Here is a 15,374-nt window from a genome sequence, read left to right as displayed (position 1 = left end):
GAAAAAAAAAAAACCTCTCTTGATTTGACCATTGCATTAATTTGAATTGAGCTTGAAGCTTTTAGCTTAAAGTTTTGTCTAACAGGTATATGATTGAAAATTAATATTTCTATAGCAATGTTTCAAATAGATTTTTGAAATAATACAAATTAAAAATTGTATTAACAGAACCGCACACACTGACCACAAATTATGTTTTGATATATGTATGTATGTACATAAGTAATTAGTATATATATCGCACTTGTTACGTTAAAGTGTAAGAACTCAAAATTTCCAAATTTTAGTTTTTTGCAAGAAAATAATGTGCAGTGGTCATCTCTACCCACTGTAAAAATCGTTCAGTGATTTGTCTAGTCTTTCGTTAAAAAAACCGTTATGACTCTCTCTTTGTTTTCAAAATGACTTCTTTCGACTCAACTTAAGAGTTACATTTTTAGTTGTCTCCAAGTGTTTTATCAAATTGGTTCTTTAGTGTATCACATGAAGTGTAACATTTTGAATTGTGCCTATTTACAACATATAACGGTTTGTTTAAGTCACGTGTTATTTAGGTTTATCACTCTTTAGTTTCATTAGGTAAGTTTATTCTACTGTGTTATATCGTATTGTTTCCATTATGATGGAAAATTCGTTACTGTGGTCATATTGATAAAATGAAGTTTAAATAAAGTTTACTTAGTGTGTGCTGACATTGGGTAGTTATAAGTGCCACAATGTAAAAGATGAGTTAGCAAACAAACGTGATTGTTTGCTAGATTCATTGCACAAAATTACTATCATGAAATTAAAACTATATAAATTTAACCCTCGCAGGTTATTTTATGAAATACTTAATTTTTGTTGTTGCTGTTTCAATGACATGACGTGCCCAAACTTAGAACACAATGCCACTTTAATAGCTTTAATGGAAACAACCAATATAAGCGATGATAGTACTTGAGATCCATTTAGCGGCAGTTCAGAGAACATTTTTATCCGTCTGAAGTTACTGCGAGTAGTTCTTCCGAAATTGAGTCACAGGAAACAGTTGCTAAAAAAAAATGTTCCAGATACAAATCGCAAAACAAAAAGCAGAACCGTCAAAAACGTTTAAGAAACTCTGGACTAAACATATGCACAGCTGCATTACCAGAAAAATCGTTACTTTTGTGGGAGCAACCGCTCTCATCGCGAAGAAAGTGCCCAACGTGGCAGCAAATGAAATAATTTCTTACTACAAAATATGAAATTGCAGAAAGGGTAGATAAAAAACTAGTCAGAACGAAAAACGTTCAAAACGACCTCAATAGAAGCTTCAACAGACCCCAAGCCACAATAATTTAAATAGAAGCTTTTTAAAAAATCAATCGTTCACTTCTGAACAATATAAGCAAACGTCATACGAACTTTGTAGAGAAGGTCACAAGCTAAAATCATGCGAAAAATTCAAAAAAATGAATGTTAGCGATCGAAAACATTTCGTAAGAACGAAAAAATTATGTATGTACCAACTGTCTGTCACATGCGCTACGCTTAAAGATTACGAAAGCAAATTTAATTGCGTTTATTGCCATAAAAGACATCACTCTATGTTACATATAACCAATTTTTCCAGCTCACCCCCAAATAGCGCAAACGTAAAACGAGCAACAGGATTAGTTGCCACAACAAATTCTGAAAACTGCCAAGAAGCACCATGCTGCTCAAAGGCGATGAAAACCCCAACCCTACATAGCGAAAATCACAGTAGGGTACTGTTACCCACAGCAGTTGTCTCCATCGAACACCGAGGAGAACTGTTTAAACTCAGAGCCTTAATAGACCAAGGATCACAACGACCATACGCTATAAATGATGCTAGGGCACAAAACAGGCTAAAGTTACCAACAAAACTGGCCAACTTTGAAATCACGGGAATGGGCGGAAAAGTTGTTCAAAACTCAAATAAAATCTGCCCCTTAACCCTCTTTTCCCCCAAAGCGGATAAGCGCATACAAACAGAAGCTATTGTCTTACGCAATTAACCAATATGTTACCCAGCTATCATATAAATAGCAAGCATTGGTTAAAGGTTTCACACCTAAAGCTAGCAGACCCAAACTGCAACACCCCCGCTCAAATAGATCTTCTATTAGGCAGCGATCTCATACCACAGATAATACTCGAAGGTATTGAGAAAATCACAAATACACTTCTGGCTAAAAATTTCTTTTTCGGATGGGTCCTAAGTGGACTAGTTGCGGAACCAGTTACAACATTGACAACTCAAGTTGAGGAAGAATACCACCATTTAGATCACATGGAGGAAGTGACCCCAGGCGAGAAAATCGTCAACGGCAAATACTCTTTTTATCTGCCACATCACGTAGTAGTGAAGCCAGGCAAAAAAACAACAAAGGTAAGAGTTGTTTTTAATGCCTCGAAACCCACTAGTTCAGGGAATTCCCTAAATGATATCCTATTTACGGGACCCAAATTCCAACCACATTTAATGCTTCTGATATTAAATTGGCGTATATTCAAATACGTATTCAATGGGGACGTTCAGAAAATGTATCGGCAAATAGTCGTACATAAAGACGACCACGATTTTCAACGTATTATGTTCCGAAGATCCCCCACCAGTCTTTTACGCGACTTCAAACTAAAAACAGTTACATTTGGCGTTAACTGTGCACCAAATCTAGCCATTCGAACACTCCACGAATTGGCAGACAACACAAGTTCAGAATTTCCTCTGGCAACTGAAGTGTTGAAAACTCAAACGTATGTAGACGATATTTTGTCTGGGAGTCACACCCTTCCACAAGCATACGAGGCCTTATCACAGGTAATAAAAGCTCTCAAATCCGCAGGGTTTCCTTTAAAAAAGATTACGGCAAATCACCCAAATATACTCAAAAATATTAAAAATGAAGATTTGTTGGACACTTCCCTATATTCGAAAAGGAAAGTACAACAAAAACATTAGGCATCCAATGGAATGCGATATCGGACCAGTTCTCATACACAACAGAGTCCATATCCGCACTATCAGCCATCACAAAAAGACAGATTTTATCCTCGGTGGCAAAACTTTTCGACCCCGCAGGATGGCTTTCGCCCATTATGATCCAAGCGAAAATCTTAATACGGGAATTATGGCTAGACGGAACCGACTGGGACGAACGTGTGAAACCTCTTCGCTTAGAAAAATGGTCCCAGTTCGCAAACAATCTGAATGATATTTCTCAGATTCAAATTCCGCGATGGGTAAATTACTCCCCCGATCACAAAGTCGAGTTACATGGCTTCTGTAACGCCTCTGAAAAGGCATACTGCGCTACTATCTATGTGCGCACGCAAAGCGACACCACGACCACAAGCCACTTATTAGTAGCAAAAGCTAAGGTGGCACCTTTGAAAACTATAAGTCTCCCACGACTTGAGTTATGTGGCGCACTACTACTTTCCAAATTAGTAGCCAGGGTGTAAATGCATTTAAACATGACAAAATGCAAACTATATATGTGGCCCGATTCAGAAATTGTACTAGCCTGGTTGGAAACACCACCACATGTATGGAAGACGAATATTTCTAACCGAACGTCTCAAATACTTGTCCTAGTAGCATCAGCCACTTGGCGTCACGTAGCCAGTGCTGACAATCCTGCCGATCTAGGTACAAGAGGGTGCAAGCCACTGCACCTTGACACCACCACCCTCTGGTGGAGGTGTCACCCCGATGGTTGATAGAATCTCCTGATTCTTGGTCACAATCCCCCATGCGCAACATTATCGCACCAGAAGGTCGAAAAATCGCCACCTTTCACACACTATTGGAGGATGCCGACATCCTTGAACGATTTTCATCGTTTCCAAAAGCTCTCAGAGTAGTTGCTTATATGTTCAAATTTGTCGGGCAACTCAAAAGCAAAGTAAAAGGATCACATAATTTCCCATGCAACACAGTGACGCACCTAGAGTTACAAAAGGCAAAGGTCGCACTAATAGCATATACACAAGCGCGCTACTTCAGCCGCGATACATCACTACTAGGAGAATCGAAGCCGATTGATAAAAAGAGCTCACTCTTAGTTCTAAACCCATTTCTGGACACGAAAGGTCTGCTTCGTGCCAATGGTCGGCTCGCTAATTCGAGCCTAAAATACAATGAACGCCACCCCATAATAATTCCAGAGAAGTTACCATTTGCCACATTATTCCTCCATTACATCCACATCTTAATGCTACACGCCGAACATCGCCTCATGCAACATATGGTACATCAGGAGTATTATATCCCCCGTCTTAAGCCACAAATCAAGAAGTGCATCTTCACGTGCAAGACTTGCACTATGCACAAACAGAAGATGCGAACGCAGATTATGGCAGCACTTCCACCTGAACGCTGCAATTTCGCTCTGCCTTTCACCACAACAGGTGTTGATTTTGCTGGGCCTTTCCAGGTAAAGGCTTCCATGTTAAAGTCTCCCACTCTCATGAAAGGCTATGTGGCTGTCTTTGTATGTTTCACGGCAAAGGCAGTACATCTTGAGCTATGTAGTAATCTGACGACGGAGGCTTTTCTCGCGGCTTTTGCTCGCTTCGTCGCTCGACGTGGCTACCCTTCAAAAATCATGAGCGATAATCGCAAAACCTTTATTGGAGCTCAACGAGCCACAGAAAAGCAATTTCTTGATTTTTTAAGACAAGTGTCACCCGACATCGTACAAAAGTACGTCCCTCAAGGTATCAATTGGCAATTCATACCCCCAAACGCTCCTCGTATGGGCGGTTTAGGGGAATCAGCTGTGAAAAGCTTTGAATCCCATTTCAAACGGGTAGCTGGAAATTTTAAATTCAATTACGAAGAGTTCACAACGTTATTAAATCGAATTGAAGTCGTTCTCAATTCACGGCCACTCACAGAACTATCGCAAGACCCCTCTGATTTCATCGCCTTAACTCCAGGGCATTTTCTAAAAGGAGCACCCATCCTGGCCATTCCTGAGTCAGGCGTGGAGTCGCTATCTCTATTAAATCGATGGGAACGAATTAAAATTTTCCATCATGATTTCAGCCGCCGATAGAAGGACGAATACATAAAGGATCTCCACAAAAGATACCGCTGGAAGACTCCTGAACAAGCGCCTAAACTTGGAGACTGTGTCCTAATTCATGATGATTGTCTACCCCCTACCGAGTGGCAGCTAGGTCGCATAGAAAAGCTACATTATGGCTCCGACGGTCACATACGGGTCGTGGATCTCCATACGTAAAACGGAACACTAACCACACCGCTCGTGGAGCTGTGCTTTTTGCCAATCACCGACGACCGCGAACCCGAAAACCGAAAAAAAACGAACCGATAATATCGCGATATAATAAAATTACTAAATTAAACACTAAAACGAGAAATACGCTAATAACAAACCATTAAAAAATAATAAACTGGCGAAAACTATCAATAACGGTCGCTCAATACGACGACCCATTCATCATTGTATGATAGATTAATAATCAACAATCCCCCAACAACCCCATTTTCAAACTTGTTTATTCAAATATGGTGTATATGGTACATGTATATAATTTAAAAACAGATATTTATATTCTTATTATAATACAATTTTTTGTTAAATTTATAAAGATTCAAAATTTTCTAAAAACAACTTTTTTATTATAAGTAGCAGCCTGCTTCTTAAGTTAAAACTGTCCTTTTCTAATAATTTACTTTCTCTGCTCCTGAAAATCAATTTATTGAGTCAGTAAAAATATTTGATGCTTATTCTTTTGACCAGCTGCTTGGCCGGTGATAATGGTTGCTAAAATTAAATTGTCCTTCAATTCCTTAATAAACAGCCTTATCCCATTATAATGCTTCAAAAGCATAATTTGAATTCCAATTTTTAAAGTTTCTTCATGTGGTGGCAGTCCAGAAGCGTTTGATCAATTAAAAACTTCTGGGGATAATGGACTGCGTATTCGTTATTGGTCAAGGTGTCTATGAATTTGTATTTTTTTATTTGTCTGGTACTTGTTGAATAATTAGATTGTTTATTTTATTGGCACTATCATTCATTCCTGAATGACACTATTGTTCTAGAACACAACCAATTGTCATTTTCGTGCGAATTCTCGATGTCAGGGTATAATGCAGCTATTAAAATTTCTGAACTAGAGACTATTTGGCTGGGAGGATGGAGTTATGTGTAGAAGTTCACGCAAGTGATGAAAGTTCTCGGATCGCCATTCACGTGGGAGTGGCCAGAAACGATTCTTTTACACATGACTCAAGCAGCTTACTGCTTCCGGTCTTTGACCAAGTATCCTCTGGGTAGCCTAAAAAACATCCGTTCAAAGGCGAGCTAATGTGAGAAGGCGAAACATTCCCTACATAGGGTTGTTCGCTGGGTTTGGGACCCGCCACGTAAAAAGCCCCCCCAATGAAATCTAAACGACAGCCTCGGATGAGAGACCCCCTTTTTGATGACGACCGTGGCAAACGAAATAAAGGCTACGATTTGAGGGCATGCACCTGGAATGTCCGGACCCTTAATTGGGAAGGTGCCGTCGCCCAGCTGGTTGATGTCCTCGCGAAAATAAAGGTTGACATCACCACCGTCCAAGAAATGCGATGGACGGGACGAGGACAGAGACGAGAAGGTCCTTGTGACATTTACTACAGTGGCAATATAAAGGAGCGCAAGTTTGGAGTTGGATTCGTGGTGGGAGAGAGACTCCGTCGCCAAGTAGTATCATTCACTCCGGTGAATGAACGTCTAGCCACAATCCGCATCAAAGCGAGGTTCTTCAACATATCGCTGATTTGCGTCCACGCCCTGACGGAAGAGAAGGACAGAAGTGACCAAAGATGCCTTTTCTGAGCGCTTGGAGCGCGCTTATGAAACTGCCCCCGCCACGATGTCAAAATCGAGCTTGGCGACTTTAACGCCAGGGTGGGCAAAGAAGGTATCTTTGGTACTACGGTCGGTAAATTCAGCCTCCACGACGAAACTTCCCCAAATGGGTTGAGGCTGGATGACTTCGCCGGGTCCCGAAACATGGTTATCTGTAGTACTAGATTCCAGCATAAGAAGATTCATCAAGCTACCTAGCTGTCTCCGGATCGAAAAACTACCAACCAGATCGATCATGTTGTGATAGACGGAAGACACGTCTCCAGTGTTTTAGATGTGCGTGCGCTCCGAGGTCCTAACATCGACTCGGACCACTATCTTGTTGCAGCTAAGATTCGCACCCGCCTCTGTGCAGCAAAAAACGCACGCCAACAAACACACGGAAGGTTCGACGTCGAGAAGCTGCAATCACAACAGACAGCCGAACGATTTTCTGCTCGGCTTGCACTCCTGTTTTCTGAGACAATCAACAATCTTCTCTATACAGATTTCGATGGAGGTAGATACGCCAGTTACAACCACGCCAACCGCTCGGGCTACCAATGCGCCACGCACCGGGCCCACACCAGCGCCCCGAACTGTGGTTGCAACAACGCCGGCACCTGTACCGGCAACCGCGCCTGCAGCGGTCCTTCAATCCGCACCTCGTGGTGGCACTCGACCACCACCACAACCATCAAGAACTTCGGAGACCCTAAGGTGTCCCATCTGTCGGCGCCCACATCGCCTGCACCATTGTGGCATATTTAGGGGTATGCGACCCGTGCAACGGCAGCAAGTTGCCCAGGCCCACGGGCATTGCCATAACTACCTGTCACATGCACATGTGACTGCAGCGTGTGAGTCACGAGGGCTGTGCCAAATACGCCACAGGCCTACTTCGCAGCGCAGCACGCGAATTGAATCGGCCATCCATCCATCGCGGCCTCATACCCCGATTCCAATCCGCAGCTCGTGGCGCACACTAGCGGAGCGGAACCCCTTTGCGGCGTCGACAGCCTGGACCACCACCTCGTCGATCTACGGGTCTGAGCAGCGTTGTGGCAACGCTGCAACAGCTGTAGCTCCTTCTAGGCTAAACAGTCGTTTAGGGGGGCCTGGAAGGTTAAATGAGCTTCTGCGCCCCCCTCTAAATAAAACATAGCTACACCCCACACATACACACCACATCCACACCATATCTTCACACCACACTACACACATCTACTCAACACATCGGCATCATGCGCACCATCCGTTTCATCCCATCCTTAACACACCACACATATTCAACAAAAGGGACCGACGGACGGCGCCAGGCCTCTTTCGTTTACGGTCCGTGCGCATACATATTCGCTGGCTCCCAACCGCTTCAAGTGTCAACGTTTTTAAGCTTTTTTCTCGAAGTTGTCAAAGGTGAGTGCCGGTTTTTCTATAGCATTTTATATAGCTGCAATTATGCTTTTCATTTTGCTGGACCTTTCCAGATAAAGGCCTCGATGTTAAGACCTTATTCATTTAGAAAAGGGTATGTTGCTGTCTTTGTATGTTTTACGACAAAGGCAGTACACCTTGAGCTTTGTTCAGATCTGTTCGCTATAGAACCTCGATAAATGGTGGCTTTAACAGTTGCAGTCCGATTTTGACAACGTTAGCTCCCAAAGTGGTATATCGTAAAGGCACTATTCGTGCAAAGTTTTATTGATTTGCATACATGAAAAGTAAATGGCCAGATAGAATTTAAAATTGTGTTACATGAAGAGTATGCGTACTTTTAGTGCGATTTCGTCTATGTTTCCACTGGAACGTAGGAATGAAGAGAAATGGGGTTTCACCTGAATCTAGGGTTAAAATTTAATGTCGCATTTATTTACTGATTTATCGTTCTTTTAGTAGGTGGGTAGGAGTGCTGCCACTTTGGGCTCAATTAGTGGTGGGTATGCCATTTTGATGCACTTTCAGCGGACTTTTACAAACTCTCCATCTCGTTTCACCTTTATGTTCAAACCACTTTGTGCCTTCGATGAAACTACTTATATCCGCTATGCTTTTTGTGGACAGCTATTCAAGGTTTAGTACCTGATGTGTTAAAAATATTCTGTGTCTGGTTAATATTTTAGGTTCCCATTCACTTAACATAGGAATTTTCATTCAAACTAAAATGTCACCATTTAATTTTCGTTTCTCAAAAATAACCATCACATATTCAGAAAGTTGACTTTTCAAGCTTTAAAAATTTCTGCGGCAAAGTTTGATTATCTCAAATAGATAATTAAACGTAGTGATTTGCAATTTGGAATTTTTTCAATAAAAGTAAAAAAAAAGTTTCTGATAATAATAATTTTGTCGCGGAAATTTTTAAAGTTTGAAAAGCCAACTTTGTTTTGTGAGCTTAAAAATATTCATATATATTGTGGTTATAAAAAAAATTAATGTATTGTTCGTATTTTTAATTACAGCTAGATATTATTGCACAAAAATCCTTGCGATTACTTAAACTATTTTCCAGTACATCTGATAATTATTCTTGCTACTATTACCTCATCTGCGAAAATAGTGATATTGCTAGAAATCAAATAACGGACCACGCATTTTGGATTCCCATTTGGAGGTGAGTGGCATATTGTAAATCAGGATATACTGAAGTTTAAACAGAATTTTAAATGTCACTAATAATAACAGTTTTCCAATAGGGATGATATGAGTGTCGTTTCGGCCATTTTTAATACGTTACTATCTGTAATTTTTATACTCTTGCAACCAGTTGCTACAGAGTTTCATAGTTTTGTTCACCTACGGTTGTACGTATAACCTAAAACTAAAATTTAGATGTCTCGATGAAACTTGGTATGTAGGTTTTTTAATACAAAACAAAGTTCGAGTTCGGAGATGGGCGTAATCGGACCATTGCCACGCCCACAAATCGCCATTAACCCAAAACCTATAAAGTTCCATAACTAATCCGGTTATAACGACTCCGCTTATAGTGTCCGTCCGGTTATTGCGACGAAAACTCGATGGCTTGGTTGGTCCCCATACAAACTTATATGAAAGGGCCTCCGTTTAGTATGTCTCCGCTTTTAGCGACTAACCACTTATACCGACGAAATTTTTCAGAATTCAACCGGATATAGCGACGAAAAAAAAAATTTCAGCAAAATAATGCCAACAAATTTAAGCATCAAGCGACGTAATTAGAAACCCTTGCATGTGTGCGTAGCAGCGACACGAAGGCTCTTACACTCTCACTACTCTAGTCGAAGTGCAATGCTGACGTCATACAAATGTTTACAGCGTGCGTGTGTGCGTAGCAGCGACACGCCTTAGCAACGCTGCTGCTAGAGAGAGATAGTCGAAGTGCAAGCCACAATCAAAAAAAAAAATAAAGAATAAATTAAAACATTTTTTAATAGTAATATCTTTAAGCCGAAACGCGTCAGAGCTTCAACTCAAGATCAAGTGGACAAAGCATTGTTACAGTGCTTCATATTGCAACGCAGTCGAGGAATCCCATTAAGTGGTCCACTGCTTCAAGAACAAGCAAATTTTTTCGCTAATCAATTTAAAATTTAAAATTTTAATTGTACTGTGAGTTGGATAAGCCGCTTTAAGGTCAGGCATAATATTGTCAGCGGTACAGTCGGTAGAGAATCTTTATAGGTGAAAAATGCACTGGAGGGAAGCTGTCCTAGGAAAGGATAACTGTGCTTGTTGCAGCCAATATGAGTGGTAGTATTAAAATGCATTTATTGGTTATTGGAAAATCTAAGCGACCTAGATGCTTTAAAAATGTTCAGTCTTTGCCTGTTGACTACTATAGTAATCGCCGGACATGGATGACATCTACAATTTTTATTAATTGGGTACGGGATTAAGATGCTGAGCTTAAAAAGCAGAAAAAGAAGATTTTGCTATTAGTTGATAATTTTCCAGCCCATCCCCAAATTAGTGAACCTAACGAATATCACATTAGTTTTCCTTCCACCAAATACAACATCTGTATTACAACCAATGGATCAAGGCATAATTCGAGTGATTAAATCAACTTTTCGGAAAAATCTTGTACTTAAAATAATCAGCAATATGGATGAAAACAAAGATGAAATTTACCCGAAAATAACCATACTTGATGCCATTTTAATGATAAATGATGCATGGCAACAACTTCACCATTGACAATTGCGAATTGTTTTAAGCATTCTGGGCGTGCAGAAGAAAATTTAGATGGTTCCAGCAGCTCATGCTCAAATGATATTGAAATCGAAAATGACATTCCTCTATCGGTTTTGGCAAGAGCTCTAACAAATCAGCTACCGATTTCAAAGGAAGAACTGGATGAATATGTTCTTATTGACAATGATGTGGCGACTTGTGAGGAACCTTCCGAAGACAGAATTGTTGAAAGTATATTAGATGATGGACAGGATAGCGACGACAACGTGGAAGATCGAAATGAAGATGAGTCAGCACCTAGCGTTTTGGAGGCACTGAAGGCTACAGAACTACTAAATAGATTTGTCCATACGAATTTAAATGACGAGAGTTTAACGCACAGCATCTCTCGTTTAAATAATGCGGTGCGCGACTGTTTTTACATGTCAAAAACGACTGCAAAACAATCAAAAATTACTGATTATTTAAATTAAGAATAAAAAGTAAAAGAAAAGAAATTAATGTAGTTATATTAAGTTTATGAATATCCGCAATATGTATTCGACCTATTTTCAAAAACCAAGGTTATTGAATTAAATTTTTTTTTTTGATTTAAAAATTAATTTGTTTTATTTTAAAAGCCTACTACGAATATGGCAACCATAAAATAAACAAAAAAAAATTTTTCTTTGCTCCTTCTGGTTATTGCGTCCTCCGGGTATAACGACGTAAAATTAAATATAATGGGATTAGTATACGCCACCTTATGACCAAAAATTGTTCTAGTCCAAAAAAAACTGTTCACGTCCTTAGGAACCGAATATTTAGACCCCGGTACCTCTAGTTGGAAAATAACGGTCAATGTCTGAGAAATACTTCTCTGACAATGATATGTCTGTATGCAAAAAATGGGTTGAATCTGAGCAACACTTCCCTTAGTCCCCATATATCTAATACAAAGATAATAGAACTTCCGGTTGACTTTGTACCGCATACGAGTATATCGGCCATTATGTGAGTTATCTCATTGAAAATGAGCTAGCATAATTTACTCAGAGCCTTGTATCTTTGTGCCAAAAATAAATAAATTTGAGCGAAAACTCCCCTATATATCCCCTCCATATAGCTACTATCAGGATTTTCGAACATCCGACTGACTTTACGCTATATGATTAGTTTTTTAGTATGTAACAGTATGTGGTATTGGGAAAAATAGATAAAATTTGGTCGATACTACATATAATGGTTTTCGTTTTTCTAACAAACTTTATGGGTCTGTGAGCATATGAGTTATATATCGTCACCTGAAATGCAAAATAACGTAACAACATTTTCGGAAATTTACAGTGGCATGAATTAAACACGACATAAAATGGAATATAAGTGAACAAAATTTTTAATATTGGTTAAAACTGGTATATATCTGAGCGCAGAACCTTAAAATGTTGAACATATGTAATATTATGTTTGTAATTTGAAGTAGTGAATCATAATCAATAAGGCACTCAATTTCGAATTTTTTGATGATACGTTATTTTGCATTTCAGGTGACGATATACAAGTAATATGTGCAGTATATGTATATAAAATTGCTCGGATTTCAATCTTCTGGTTGACAATTTACATCTTAAGGTATTTCCCTTGCTTTGATTCCAGAAAGTTGCAAGAGTATAAAATGTTCGGCTGCACGCGAACTTAGCCCTTCCTTTCTTGTTTAAGATATAAATTTGCAATGCAAATAGGTAATACAAAATTTGTTTATAATGTAACTTTTGTTTTAGGGTCACTACACTCTTAAGGTGTTAGGTACTCAAATGTATGTATCGCAGCTTGAAAACTCTTATACTAACCCCATTTTCAAACTTGTTTATTCAAATATGGTGTATATGGTACATGTATATAATTTAAAAACAGATATTTATATTCTTATTATAATACAATTTTTTGTTAAATTTATAAAGATTCAAAATTTTCTAAAAACAACTTTTTTATTATAAACTAGCAGCCTGCTTCTTAAGTTAAAACTGTCCTTTTCTAATAATTTACTTTCTCTGCTCCTGAAAATCAATTTATTGAGTCAGTAAAAAATATTTGATGCTTATTCTTTTGACCAGCTGCTTGGCCGGTGATAATGGTTGCTAAAATTAAATTGTCCTTCAATTCCTTAATAAACAGCCTTATCCCATTATAATGCTTCAAAAGCATAATTTGAATTCCAATTTTTAAAGTTTCTTCATGTGGTGGCAGTCCAGAAGCGTTTGATCAATTAAAACTTCTGGGGATAATGGACTGCGTATTCGTTATTGGTCAAGGTGTCTATGAATTTGTATTTTTTTATTTGTCTGGTACTTGTTGAATAATTAGATTGTTTATTTTATTGGCACTATCATTCATTCCTGAATGACACTATTGTTCTAGAACACAACCAATTGTCATTTTCGTGCGAATTCTCGATGTCAGGGTATAACGCAGCTATTAAAATTTCTGAACTAGAGACTATTTGGCTGGGAGGATGGAGTTATGTGTAGAAGTTCACGCACGTGATGAAAGTTCTCTGATCGCCATTCACTTGGGAGTGGCCAGAAACGATTCTTTTACACATGGCTCAAGCAGCTCACTACTTCCGGTCTTTGACCAAGTATCCTCTGGGTAGCCTAAAAAACATTCGAAGGCGAGCTAATGTGAGAAGGCGAAACATCCCCTACATAGGGTTGTTCGCTGGGTTTGGGACCCGCCACGTAAAAAGCCTAACCCAATGAAATCTAAACGACAGCCTCGGATGAGAGACACCCCTTTTGATGACGACCATAGCAAACGAAATAAGGACTACGATTTGAGGGCACGCACCTGGAATGTCCGGACCCTTAATTGGGAAGGTGCCGCCGCACAGCTGGTTGATGTCTTCGCGAAAATAAAGGTTGACATCACCGCCGTCCAAGAAATGCGATGGACGAGACGAGGACAGAGACGAGTAGGTCCTTGTGACATTTACTACAGTGGCAATATAAAGGAGCGCAAGTTTGGAGTTGGATTCGTGGTGGGAGAGAGACTCCGTCGCCGAGTACTATTATTCACTCCGGTGAATGAACTTCTAGCCACAATCCGCATCAAAGCGAGGTTCTTCAACATATCGCTGATTTGCGTCCACGCCCTGACGGAAGAGAAGGACGAAGTGACCAAAGATGCCTTTTCTGAGCGCTTGGAGCGCGCTTATGAGAGCTGCCCCCGCCACGATGTCAAAATCGAGCTTGGCGACTTTAACGCCAGGGTGGGCAAAGAAGGTATCTTTGGTACTACGGTCGGTAAATTCAGCCTCCACGACGAAACTTCCCCAAATGGGTTGAGGCTGATTGACTTCGCCGGGTCCCGAAATGTGGTTATCTGTAGTACTAGATTCCAGCATAAGACGATTCATCAAGCTACCTAGCTGTCTCCGGATCGAAAAACTACCAACCAGATCGATCATATTGTGATAGACGGAAGACACGTCTCCAGTGTTTTAGATGTGCGTGCGCTCCGAGGTCCTAACATCGACTCGGACCACTATCTTGTTGCAGCCAAGATTCGCACCCGCCTCTGTGCAGTAAAAAACGCATGCCAACAAACACACGGAAGGTTTGACGTCGAGAAGCTGCAATCACAACAGACAGCCGAACAATTTTCTACTCGGCTTGCACTCCTGTTCTCTGAGAGCACTCGTCAAAAACTCGGTATAAGGGAACTGTGGGATGGCATTTCAAACTCCTTACGTACAGCTGCAACCGAAGCCATAGGTTTTCGTAAAGTGCAAAATAACAGCTGGTACGACGAGGAGTGCCGTGTCGCAGCGGAGAGAAAACAGACTGCCTACCTCGCAACGTTACGATCGACCACAACACGTGCGGGATGGGATAGATACCGAGAGTTGAAGAGGGGAACGAGACGCATTTGCAGACAGAAAAAGAAAGAAGCCGAAATGCGTAAGTACGAAATCTTGATAAGCTGGCCGACAGGGGTAATGCTCGCAAATTCTACGAAAAATGCGGCGGCTAACTGAGGGTTTCAAAACCGAAGCATACTTTTGTAGAACCCCCAATGGTAATCTAGACGCCGATGCCCAGAGCATACTTAAATTATAGAGGGAACACTTCTCCAGCCTGCTGAATGGCAGTGAACGCACTGCGCCAGGAGAAGGCGAACCCGATTCCCCAATAGATGACGATGGAGCAGACATTCCATTACCCGACCATGAAGAAGTTCGAATAGCAATTACCCGCCTGAAGAACAACAAATCGGCGGGGGCCGATGGATTACCGGCCGAGCTATTCAAACACGGCGGCGAAGAACTGATAAGGAGCATGCATCAGCTTCTTTGTAAAA

The 15,374-nt window shown here is 40.4% G+C and overlaps 1 protein-coding gene across 1 annotated transcript in view; it reads left to right on the top strand.

The window, feature by feature from the left end:
- Positions 1–15,374, top strand: part of LOC120780349 — a 209,681-nt gene that overhangs the window by 19,778 nt on the left and 174,529 nt on the right. The window contains exon 3 of the mRNA XM_040112641.1: positions 9,323–9,474. Coding sequence (XP_039968575.1) covers positions 9,323–9,474 — 152 coding nt within the window. The remainder of the gene's footprint in view (positions 1–9,322; positions 9,475–15,374) is intronic.

Source organism: Bactrocera tryoni, unplaced genomic scaffold (genome assembly GCF_016617805.1).
Source record: "Bactrocera tryoni isolate S06 unplaced genomic scaffold, CSIRO_BtryS06_freeze2 scaffold_25, whole genome shotgun sequence".
Taxonomy (NCBI): Eukaryota; Metazoa; Arthropoda; class Insecta; order Diptera; family Tephritidae; genus Bactrocera; species Bactrocera tryoni.
This window is presented reverse-complemented; position numbering and strand designations above follow the sequence as displayed.